Source organism: Brachyistius frenatus, unplaced genomic scaffold (genome assembly GCF_029030835.1).
Source record: "Brachyistius frenatus isolate BFR_SWC_R1_liver_20210118 unplaced genomic scaffold, ASM2903083v1 Contig_235, whole genome shotgun sequence".
Classification (NCBI taxonomy): Eukaryota; Metazoa; Chordata; class Actinopteri; family Embiotocidae; genus Brachyistius; species Brachyistius frenatus.
The window spans coordinates 241,080-253,579 of NW_027210834.1; the positions used below are offsets into that span (position 1 = coordinate 241,080).

The 12,500-nt window shown below is 40.8% G+C and overlaps 1 protein-coding gene across 2 annotated transcripts; it reads left to right on the forward strand.

Moving 5' to 3' along the window:
* The first annotated feature begins 6,950 nt into the window (after positions 1-6,950).
* Positions 6,951-11,997, forward strand: paplnb (papilin b, proteoglycan-like sulfated glycoprotein). Of its 2 annotated transcripts, none has more exons than XM_069720151.1 (13): positions 6,951-7,046; positions 7,278-7,360; positions 7,738-7,847; positions 8,200-8,260; positions 8,359-8,461; positions 8,759-8,889; positions 9,321-9,638; positions 9,890-10,066; positions 10,140-10,290; positions 10,369-10,449; positions 10,943-11,099; positions 11,209-11,287; positions 11,638-11,997. In XM_069720151.1, exons 2-13 carry the CDS (start codon positions 7,304-7,306, stop codon positions 11,920-11,922), a joined length of 1,710 nt encoding a protein of 569 aa, XP_069576252.1. In that variant the 5' UTR covers positions 6,951-7,046; positions 7,278-7,303; the 3' UTR covers positions 11,923-11,997. The 2 variants fall into 2 exon arrangements, with proteins under 2 accessions (XP_069576252.1, XP_069576253.1); XM_069720152.1 differs by having other exon boundaries at positions 10,988-11,099.
* Positions 11,998-12,500: the final 503 nt, after the last annotated feature.

Sequence of the window (12,500 nt, forward strand, 5' to 3'; positions counted from 1 at the left end):
AAGAAGCCTGTCTGATGTCTCAACAATATGAGGAAATATAAACTGTATATCAAAATAAAAAGTTGGTGCTCAACCGGTAATTTCAAACCTTTGAATGAATTTGAACATCCTCCACAAATGTCTTTCTAAGCTTTTCTTTTTTATGCTGGAGAGCTTCAACCACTTCAATGGCTTTACATAAACAATCCCAGGTCCATATCCTACATGCAATTTACCCTCCACACACGGATCCCCGTGATTCCACCCATGACCGTCACTGCAGAGAGACCCTGTCTTTGACTCCTTGTCTCAAGTATCAACAACAATGCCCCCACAAGCCCAGATGGAGAGCTATAAATCATGGGCCCATGCACACCCAGGAGAGTCCATAAATAGAGTAACAGTTCTGAGGGTTAAGACATTGCAGCAAGTCCCTGGTCCCCCAAGGGTCCCGAGGACTGAGGCAGCATGTGAGCCACAGGCCCATAACGCTCCCATTCTTTCAGTGATACAGAGCTTTTTTTATACTCAAATTTTGAGGGAAAATCACACACAAGAAACACTTCCATGAACCTTTTCTTCAATTATGAGCAGTGATGATAGTGGGCTGTCTGAAAGCATTCTGCAGTGACAAACCAGATGTTTGGGTGTGGATTGTTTGGGTAAGACAAAGAAAGAAAGTGATAACAACAGACAGGGACTGGGAGACAAAAATATATTTTCAAGTAATTTATGGCATTGTTTTTAAATACATGGAATACCAGACAACTGGGGTTTTTCCACACAACCACCTGATGCTTCAAGTTAGCAAAATAAACTTCTAGGAATTTCTCGTTTGTCCTTCAGCTTTTATTCAGACCAGACTAAACATCCCTTTTCTTTCATTTTCTTGTCTATTCTTCATCACTTCCTTACAAATCAGTGCACTGTAACACCAGTCGGTTACAGCCAGCATAAGCCACATACAAATGCCAGACCATGGGAATTGATACATTTATTCAGTATTGTAAAAGGGGTTCAAGCACGGTCATACAGTCTGCACGGTCAGGCGGTTGTTGCAAGTGTGTTTCTGTTAAACCCCCATGAGTGAATCTATTTTCTGAGGCACCTCTGACACTCATCTGGACCACAACAATGCCCTCTTTCTCCTCGCTGCCTCACGCTTCGCTGGCCTGTCTGAATACGACCCAGAGCGAAATAATCCATACCCCTGAACCCCCGCACAGCACTCACATATATAGAAACACGCATGTTGGTACTTAAATGGTAACATGTGTTGTTGAGCTCACTGAAACATACACACAGCCTCTTACAGAATTTATAAGCACCAGCAACTTTTGGCCAAAGCAAACAAATATAAATGATATAGTAGCATTCACACAGAAGAGCAAATGAAGCAGACACACGCAGGAATGGGAGCAGGTAAGACACATAATACATGCAAGAAAAGTAAAGCTCAAGAATGGGAATAAAACTCAGACAATTTAGAAATATTAGGCTGCCCCCATGTGGAAATTGTTAGGAAGTACACAAACTTTGCTTCATGTGTTTTCAATTTTACACAAAGGTTGGAAAAAAACATGCTCTTTTTTTGGTTCAACTCTTGAGTTTGTCTTACACATGGACATTCCCATAAAAAATTCAACATATCGTCTTCTGAAATAAATTGCTAACAGACACTTGTAGTTTCATCTTAAACCTGCTGCTTGGAACAACTCTGTGTGGCAGTCTAAATTCTGTAATAATGTGTACTTTTAACTTGGTCAGCATAGTTGTAAATATTCACATAAAGTCTATTTCACTATTGCAGATTTTAAGTCTATCAAAACACTATTACAACTTCCGAACAACTCATGACACCTTCAGTATTTGCATTCTGTTTAATAAGCCTATGGCCATGTGGTCTTTGACATGGAAATACACACAAAAAACACAAACAATTATTTAGTTTATTAGAAATTAGGGTCAGATGTTGGGCAAAGTACTGTACATGTGGGTTTGATGTCAGACATGGCAGAGTAAGAACAAAGTATATGTAATAAAGATATTTGTAGCCTACAGGAAACATGTGCTGCTTTGTTTTATTATCTCCATGTAACAGCATGTGTAAATGTGTGCATGTTTTTCTCCATGAGCTTGCAAGCATTTTATCTGTTAATATTATACCTCTACAAAGTCTTGTCAGAGGGAAATATATGCAGATATGATAAAAAGAAAAATGAGATGTTAATTTGAGTTCATCATGGAAAGCCTGCATATATGTTTGGGAAGCAGGACGTGTAAAAGATGCCTTCCTTTATGACAACTAAAGATTCTGATAAGCAGCATTCATGGTTTCAGTCTAATATAGCAACTTCCAGACTATCGTCATTGCAAGTGGATGTTGTTGCTGTGAGGTGGGCAGACCCACTCTGCTCTGGGCAGGAGCCGTGCTTCACACAAAATCCAGATTATCTTCAGCCAGCATGTTGAGACTTCCCGAATGCTCACCATGAAATAACCACAGACACAGGCAAGAGGTTTTTGTTTTGTTTTGTTTTGTTTTGTTTTGTTTTGTTTTGTTTTGTTTTGTTTTGTTTTGTTTTGTTTTGTTTTGTTTTGTTTTGTTTTGTTTTGTTTTGTTTTGTTTTGTTTTGTTTTGTTTTGTTTTGTTTTGTTTTGTTTTGTTTTGTTTTGTTGTTGTTGTTGTTTGTGGGAAATGATATCAGATAGTTTTGTTCAATGTAGTAGTTCATATCATTTCAGTTTTTCATTCTACTTGCTCTATTGTGCTTTTGTCTGTTGCCACTAATGCCTCATGTTGCTTTATGCTTTAGTTAAGAACTGGTGTGGAACTTTTTTGCTTTTGCTTCCCTCTGTCACTCTAGCTCACCCCAAACACGTCTTGTGTATGTCTAAATGATCAGACGCTTCTTGCTGCTACTGTGTCTTTCCCTTGTTGCTATACATGCAACAAATACGATATTGTCTGCTTTTCACAGTGTCCAGTGTCTTTGCCTTGTTGTAAAGTAAAGGACCGTATTTTTGTTTTATTAAAACTAAATCATTGCTGGGTCATTAGGGTTTGTGTTTAGTGGCTGAAACTGTGTTCCAAATGAACAAATCCTTACTGCTCGTCTGACAGAGCCTATGTTTACACCATCGCATTTTAACCTCAGAATAAGTCGAGTCTTCCCCTAACTCTGGCCTCCAAAGAGCAAGTGGTCTTCTTCTGATAAGAGATTGGGGATGGTGAGGTCATAATGTAGACTCCTTATCTGTACAGCCATTTAAAGGGCAGTTGCCTTTGCCAGCTCTTTAACATGCTTTTAACCCGTGATGAGTTTTCGTCATCACTCCAATGTATTTTGTCATTTTACTGTTAAATTCTGGTGAAAATATATATATATAATTGGTGAAATTGAATGCAGATTACCAGTATAATTGCTGACAGCTTCATAATTCAAGTTAACTAACTAGCTGTAATTACTTTAAACTAAATTCACAATTTACACAATAAACTGTATACATTTCCCAGCTTTTACATGGCAATAATCTGAGCCAAATTTTATGGGTGAGTTTCTTTTTTCTTCTTTTTCTTTTTTACATGCCTGAATTAGTCCCAAGTTAACTTGATGTTTTGCAGCACTAGTATTTTTTCTTAGTGGATCATCCTTTACCAAATGAACCATGAGAGGACATCATTTCACAATCTTCACTCAGAAACTCATTCCATAGATTTCTAAAGAACTATATCTTTGATTTAGCACGCCACTTAATTTATGCCCCAACTCCCCAGCAAACAAGCCACCATGGGACCCTATGGGTTGGCGGCAAGGGCAGTCCACACATTTATACCATCGGGCCCACTGTGTGTTGTTACATGTGGGCTGCCTACAGACTTTGGCCCGTTGCCGTGCCCATAACCTATTTTTCCCTTTGGGCTTGTGCCCTGCATTGGACCAAAATTTCACACTGTATGCGGGCCCCACGTGGGCCCAAGCTACGAGGCCCCTACAGGACAGCCCACACCAGGCCTAGAAGTGTGGGGATTGTGCGGGTTGCCCAGAGGGGCCCCAGAGTTTGGGCTCCGTCATGACCGACTTTACACTCTGCATGCAGGCTCCATGTGTGCCAAAGCTACAGGGCCCAAGTGGGAAGCCCACACTAAGCACAAAAAACTTTTGGGCATCTCTTGGCCAATATTTGCTGGGACCACACCTCCAGAGAAATGGGCCCACACTATGCCCACCCTTTTGGCTCCCGACTTGGGCCCTATAACTTGGGGCCCACATTTGGCCAACATTTCACGATATATCCAACCCCTATGTGGGCAGTTAATTGACACCAAACCCAAAAGTATGGGGATTGTGCCCCAATTGGTCCCCATGGCTTGGGCCCTGCATGTGACCGACATTTCACACTGAATGCCGGGCTGAATGCCAAATTTGTCAGGCCACAGGGGCCCCACACAGGACTCAAATGGGATTGTTTGCTGGGGCAGTGCATTAAGTAGGTAAACAAATGAGTGCCAGTACTCCCTGTATTCACATTCTGAATAAAAGATACTAGTACAAGTTATTTAATCAAGTGAGACAAGCATTTCACTTGATAAAGTAACAAGACTCCATACCTATCATGTGCCTGGGCTGTGTGTGAAACGCCATTCGTCGGGAGGTCGTCGGGAGTCATCTCTCAAAATAGATCAAGCCTTTCTCATTGCAGCTGTATTTGTCAGAGCTTTGCATCCTCTCTACATCTCGTGGCACTATCTCAAACTAACCTGTGTTAGTCTACTGTAACTGCGCTACGCTCACAATAGTTCAACACACAGGAATAGAGAGATTACATTGTATGTGTCAAGGCCACCCGCAGATGATTCACAAGGACAGGGTTAATCTGTCTACTAAGACAGCAAGCAGTGAATAAATTTGGGTAGAGGGAAGAGCCACATAATCTGATCTCCCGCCTGCTGCTCATTTTAGCCAGCAATGGTCTGGACTAGGAAGGGTTAGCTTCCCTAACTGGATTACAGGACAGCACACGTCAGTGAAAAGGCCTGTAGGCACACATACACATACACCGATAGACGGACACACTGCATACGCAGGTGCGCAAGTAGAGATTAGTCAGATGTGCATTTTTCACCCCCTGCTAGGATCTTAAACTCCTTACCGGCTGAGGGACACGAAAGTTGTTGTGGCAGCTCTACACTTTTGACTTCTAACAGCTATTTCTCTCGCTATTTGAATCCTTTCCACTTTTTGACCTTTTGCAGTCATTGACTGCAGCTAAATGGTTCCCTTTTGTTCTAGATATCTGTTTTACTGAAGTCTTACTTGAGTATTGGGTGGCTGAGAGTTGCTACAACAGGAGGATGGAGACCGTTCTGAAGGCAGACGCAGAAGCTGAGGGCCAGCAACCAGATAACTCCCAAGTTAGGCGTTCGGACACATCAGGCTTTGAGGTAACTGCAGACCGTCTGGAGCAGCTTATGAAAAGCATGGAGGTGCTGTTGTCGGACGTGGAGCAGCTGCGGAGCCACTGCAGCCACCAGGGATCTGAGCTGGTGCGTGCGGCGGTGGACCTCAGGCAGCAGCAGGAGGAGCTGAAGGAGAGTTACTCTGAGCTTTCCCGAGAAATGCAGGAGATCATGGATACAGTGGACGACCTGTTGAGCACCAAGAGTGCCTTTGAAGCCAAAGAGAAGCAATCACAGAAACTGAGCCGGCAGCTCTGAGAAACAGAACGTGACTGGCAGATTTTGTTTGTCATTGCAGAGAAAAACAAGACTGCGTGTGTGGTTGGGGAGGGAGTGGTTTTGGATTTGTATGTGTTAGATAACGTTTGGGTGAGATGGTGAGGTTTGTAACAATGCTTTAATGCAATATTTGAATGATATGATAGATATTTTGCTGTGCAGATTATTTTAAGTAGGTCTATAGTTTACAACCACATTCACTGAAAATGAATTTGTACTATCCTTGAGTATGTATCATGAAACTTAGTCCGGTGAATATCATGCAATGGTAAACAACAGGCCCCAAAACTAAATATAAAACTGAATTATGCCCTTGCTGTCGTAGTTTTAGTAACAGTAGAACATTAGGAATTTAACTAAGGTACAATTTGTTGCATTGCTTTTATGATGGATTGCCAAGTGCTTGAAGGTGGTGACAAGATCCTGCAGGCCTGTGCTGCGTGTCAACTAAAGATTTACAATCACTTCTACTGTCATCATTTTCTTCCTACCCACACGTCAGCTTTTCTTTCTGTCCCTTCTGTGTTATAGAAAGATTAAAGTATATATTTTACTCTTGGTGGCCCGGGTGGTTCCTTCAGCCTACTGACATTCTGGCACAGGAATGTTGGTCATCACTGACTCTTGCTGGTACATCTTCCATACTCTCTTCCCGTCCAGACCATGCTCCCCTGTGGTTTCTTACTAAAATAAAACTTAAGGCGATGTTTACCTCCTGACAGCTCTTCTGCTGGGACTTATTGGTCTGTATTTAGTGGTTATGGGATGTGTGAAAGGGACAATCAGTGGTCAGTAACCTGAAAAAGAAAATCAGTGAATTGGAAACTTTTGGCTTTCTTTCACCCTCAATCATATTTTAATGCATTTCTTATGCAAAGTCTTAATAAATATTGTGGCTTTAATATAATTCTACTGAAATGTGTTTTTTCTTTCTTCTTGTATTGTGCAATGTACCAAAACTTAATTACGTTCCCTTTCTGCAGAAAATTAGAAGAGGGCCTTTTGGAAATTCTTTAAGAAAAGCATTTCTGCTAATAATAAGAACTGATGTAAAACTACAACATAATTCTCTGAACTGTAAACATTTTGCTACAAACAAAAGAATTCGTTCCTTATATTTACCCTTAAAAACAGAAGTAAAAATCTTTTGGGAGAAAGAAAACCTGTGTCTGTCTGTGTGCTTGAAATCTGACACTTTGTGGGCTGTGGTGTTGGTGAGCAGAGAGGGCGAGAAGATAGAAAGCTGGGTGTCAGTACCTACCTTCACTACTAAGGTGCTTGTCCCTCTGTGCTGCTGGTCGACTCGTTGGGAATTCATTTCAAGAAGGTAGGACAAAATACAGATTTGATGAGATTTGTTATATGCATGTTGTCATCTATCTTTGCACATTTGCTACATGTTGTCAACATTAGAGAAGAAATCCTGGAATTTAGGATCATCTGACAAGCATTCATGTCATAATAAACAAAAACATAAACACATCTGTGTACACATCATTTGTATTAAATGGAAGTACTTCCATTGAAAGTGGTGTAATTTAGTTGCTATATTCATCAGTTGTTCAGCAGTAGCTTCTGGTGAACATGAACATCCTCCAAGTCCTGGGGCTCCTACAGCTGCTGGCTGTACCTGCTTTTACAGTAAGTCTCACCTTTTGCAATATTGATCATATCAAACTACCCGCATGTCTACATCAGTGATAAATTCTTGAGCACAGATTAAAATTGCAAAACCTTTTCAATAAGATATGTCAAAATAGAAATAGCTAAATATGTACTATGACACCAGTGATGTTGTTTATATGTTACAGAGGGCTTATTCAGATGTTATGCAACATATAGGGGCTAGTTTGTGGTTAAATGTTCCAGCTTCTATTTTAGTGTCTCTAGCATGCTCATAGTGTGTGTTAGTGGTTCGTGGTGGGCTTTGATATGGTGTGTGAGAGCACGATGTGTTCCCAAGGCTGAGCGAGCAGGAGTTTTACTGCTTTTTTTTTTTTGTTAATGTATTTTCTTAGTTGACACGGCCAACCCATGACTACTGGGGAGAGTTTGGAGCCTATGGGCCCTGTAGCCGTACCTGTGGCACAGGAGTGGCAATGAGAACCAGGAAATGTATCACTTCAAGGTATGATATAGAAATGTAGGTGGTAAGGATAATAGAAACTTTACGTATGCCTACTCTTTATGGTTGGCAAAGATGATTAAAACTCACACTAATAGCTCAGTCACAATACATTTCATATGTTAAATAACGTACTGTACAAACTTAATTACATTAGTTGCTTTTCATCTATCTCAAAATAAAAAAAAATAAAAACCTCATAATTTCAAAGTAAATTGTTTTGAAATAGTGTTTTTATATTATTTTTAAGTTCTCTCTAAATGGTTAACACCTGACCAATTAAACCAAATACATTCAATAAGAAAACAAGATAGCTGATTTGTATTGAAATATTTTTTTTCCCTTTATCCTGCAGGACAGATGGTGGACATAACTGCATAGGATCCTCCAACTCCTTCCGCACTTGTAATATACATGTAAATATCCTTGGATCCTTTGTGTATGATTAATTGTAACAGCATTAAAGTATCCTATTTTCTATAATACATAACATTTCATTTTTCTGTCATGGTAGGAATGCCCAGTCGGATCGAAGGACTTCAGGGAGGAGCAGTGCTCTCAGTTTGACAGACTGGACTTTCAAGGAAAAAGCCGCACATGGGTGCCTTACTATGGAGGTATGTGACCTATTACAGGTCTGTACAACCACATGAGCTGAATTAGATAAACAAATACTTTCCAGTATGTAATATAATTCTGGGTGTCAGGTTTACCAATCTGTCAGTCATATTAAATAAAGAGTGACATCACCGTGGTTGTGTCTTTTCTTTTTCTGACCCTCACTGTATAGCACTGCACAATATTTCAGTCACCCTGCCATATTATGGGTCCGAGTAGGACAAACCATTCACTAAAAATTATGTGTAAATACCATTTGACCTTGGTTTCTGATTTCTGTACTTTTCATATTTTAGCAACCAATCCATGTGAGCTGAACTGTGTCCCAAGAGGGGAAAGTTTCTTTTACCGACACAGACCTGCAGTGGTAGATGGGACACCATGCTATGTGGGCCGCACTGATATCTGTGTGGATGGTGTGTGCAGGGTGAGTTTTGTAGTCAAGATTTAAAGAAGATTTAAAATTGGGGTTTTATTTTAATCCTGCCTCACATTACTGTGTTTTAATAACTCTTACTCTCTTGAAAGTTTGAGCTCCACTGCAAAATGATATGTACACAGTCTGACCCCAGAAGGCTGTTTTCAAATTCATATGATAAAATTGAAAAGATCCTCTTATTTCATCTAAAAACTTCAACTTTTGAAATGAAAAATATTGCATATTTTTTTCTATGAGTGGGGAGGTGTTGATGCCATATTAAGAAATTATAATAAAAAAAAAGAATAAAATGATGATTATTGTATTGTAATGTTTATGTTACCTTCCTGGATGGGGATGTTACAGCACCTCTTAATTTTTTATCGTTCCTGTGTGTTGGTCTAAATCAGACACATTGTTCATCATTTCTCTCCTTTCAGATATTGACCCATGGAGAGTTTATGGGCTTGGACGAGGACACCAACTCTGTGCACTCCGCTGCTTCTGTTGCTATTGTCCCTCATCCAAGAGAGACATTCACATACGTCTACAAAACTGGTGTCTATGGCGAGTGCTCTGCCACCTGCAATGGAGGCATGCAGTATCGCAGTGTGGAGTGTTGGGTTCAGGACCCATCGAACCCCCGTGTGGTGGAGGGGACTTACTGCATTACCCAGCGCCTGCAGAGGCCACCGAGTCAGCAGGCCTGCAACATGCATCCATGTACTGCAGAATACAGCGTCTCCAGCTTCAGTGTGGTTTGTATCTTACAGCAAAGAACTTTTACATTTTAACCATCATACAGTGAGAAGACATGTCACAATATGTTTGCCTTGAGATACACTGAGGTTTATGTTACAATTTGTTTTTCAAGATTTGTTGTAACAACAAACAATAATGCAACATAGAACATACCAGATATAATTTTTTTCGTCTATGACCTTTACGCTGTGATATAAAAATTCAATTGGTGACAGGATTTGAATGTGTTGTTGCATTTGTTGTACAGTGTTCAGTGACCTGTGGGGAGGGACAGCAGACGAGGGAGGTTTTCTGTGTGGGACCAGCAGGTGAGCGTCTGGCTGACCGTGCCTGTAGTGGACTGGCAAGACCTACTTCTGTCCAGGCCTGCCGCAGACCTGCCTGTCACACACACATAACCTGGCATGTGACAGAGTATGGATTGGTAAGTGTTTCGTACTGAAATATTTTGTATTGCTTCTTTATGTCCACATGACAATCCTCTCTTGTCTCTGCAGTGCACTAGAAGCTGTGGCGGTGGTGTGAGGGAGAGGAGGGTCAGCTGCTTTGATACAGATTTGAACCCGTACCCAGAGGCTCGGTGTGGATTAGACAGGAGACCCATTTCTGTGGAGACATGCAACTCACAGGCCTGCCCTGAAGTGCAAGGTGAGCAAAATCTGAACTGGCAACAATATTTTTAAATATTTGTGCGTTTTTGTTAATATTAACCTTGTTTCTCTCTAGTGGTCCCAAGTGTGCAAGATCCAAGGGCAGGTGGAAGCACCATGAGAGGATTTGTGCCTCATGTTCCAGGAGAAACTTCAGGTATGTAGAGTACATTGAGAATGTTTTGTGGAAATGTTATTATCTTTGTTTGCATGCTCGAGCATGAAATTACTTTTGCCTATATGTACATTGAGTATGTGTACCCAAAGCAGCAGTAAACATTATGTACAAAGAATTTCAAAAATGTATGTGCAGATAGTTATTTTAGTTTAGTTGTTGACACTCAAATATTATTTTTGAATGAGTGTGTCTTCAGGCAATAAAGAAAATGTACACTTGCTGTTTTTTGTAATCGTTACTGTCTAGACATTGATTGCACTGCTTTTGCATTGCTTTCTAATCCCTCGCTCACAAAAACAAAACCTATAAAGTTTTCTAGCAGCCTTAGAGGTCATTAGATTCTAAAAAAATATCCATAACAAATGCCAAATGTAATTCTTAGCCTTCTAAGAAAGGATAGGCAGTATTTTCACAGGTCTATGTCACATCCAGTAACAGTATGTTTAACCTAATTTATGTATACTTGCTTTAGCTTCAAGACCAGATACAAGCATTGTGTATGATCCCTACCCTTCAGTGGTGGGTCCTCACTGTGCGCAGTCGACATACGGCTGCTGTCCTGATGGCCATACCTCTGCAACTGGACCCAGGAACGAGGGCTGCTCACAAGATGACTGTGTTCGCACCAGGTAACGAGCTTCCAGATCCTATCCTTGTAATATGACATGAATTAAATTGATGAAAGGCTTATTGGCTCAATAAAATATTTTACACATTGAAAAATGTGCTCATTTTCAGGTATGGTTGTTGTTTGGATGGGGTGACACCAGCTCAAGGATTTGGAAGGGCCGGATGTCCTGAGTACCAGACGACTGTGGTAGGAATCACATCTGTTATCCATCGTAATACACTGAACTCATGAAAGTTGTTAAATAATGCAGATTACTGACTGATTTTGTTAATCAAAATCAGTTTGCCTTTTTAAAGAAGACTTTATATCACAGCCTCTATTGCATACATTTGTAATATTATTGTCTTAATCTTTGTCTCTTACGTTTTCCAACACTTTGGAAACAGTAAATCACTGGAGTATTTAATATTTATAACAGAAATTACCCACTATAATTGCTCTTTACCTGCTATACACGCTGCATATACTGTATCTTCTAAACTGACCAGACATACAGAAAGAAATACTTTCTCTCTCTTTCCCTCAATCTCATTCAGCATCTCCAGTCACCCCCTGTCGCACAACCCACTAGTAATGTGTGCGCCCTGCCTCGTGACGAGGGCCCTTGTGATACTTGGATGGTCCGATTCTACTTTAACTCTGGCGCAGCCAAATGTACCGAGTTCTGGTACGGGAGCTGCCAGGGCAATGCCAATAACTTTGTGTCCCTGGCGGCATGCCAAAGAGAGTGTGGGGGTGTGGTGAGGGATTCCACCTCCACATCTCGCAGAGGGACCCCAAGAAGAGGAGCTCCCATGGGCCTTCTGAGAGCAAGGGCATAACCGTGCTTACCATTAATACCCCCAATACAATGGATAGCTCATGTGCAAAACAAATAAAATGCTATTTTTACATACATGTACATGTGTGTGTGTGTGTGTGTGTGTGTGTGTGTGTGTGTGTGTGTGTGTGTGTGTGTGTGTGTGTGTGTGTGTGTGTGTGTGTGTGTGTGTGTGTGTGTGTGTGTGTGTGTGTGTGTGTGTGTGTGTGTGTGTGTGTGTGTGTGTGTGTGTGTGTGTGTGTGTGTGTGTGTGTGTGTGTGTGTGTGTGTGTGTGTGTGTGTGTGTGTGTGTGTGTGTGTGTGTGTGTGTGTGTGTGTGTGTGTGTGTGTGTGTGTGTGTGTGTGTGTGTGTGTGTGTGTGTGTGTGTGTGTGTGTGTGTGTGTGTGTGTGTGTGTGTGTGTGTGTGTGTGTGTGTGTGTGTGTGTGTGTGTGTGTGTGTGTGTGTGTGTGTATATATCTAGATATATGAAGACACATACAAACAAAAGCATTGTAAAAAAAAAATAGCCAAATTCTACTTTACATAAGTAAACATCTGACTTACCATTATTATGACCTCGATAATCATTATATATAAC

Excerpts from the sequence above, each read along its gene's own strand:
- paplnb (XM_069720151.1), top strand. The coding sequence starts at position 7,304 with ATGAACATCCTCCAAGTCCTGGGGCTCCTACAGCTGCTGGCTGTACCT. Across the intron at positions 9,639-9,889 it reads GCGTCTCCAGCTTCAGTGTG|TGTTCAGTGACCTGTGGGGA; the intron begins GTTTGTATCTTA and ends TTTGTTGTACAG. Across the intron at positions 10,291-10,368 it reads GGCCTGCCCTGAAGTGCAAG|TGGTCCCAAGTGTGCAAGAT; the intron begins GTGAGCAAAATC and ends GTTTCTCTCTAG.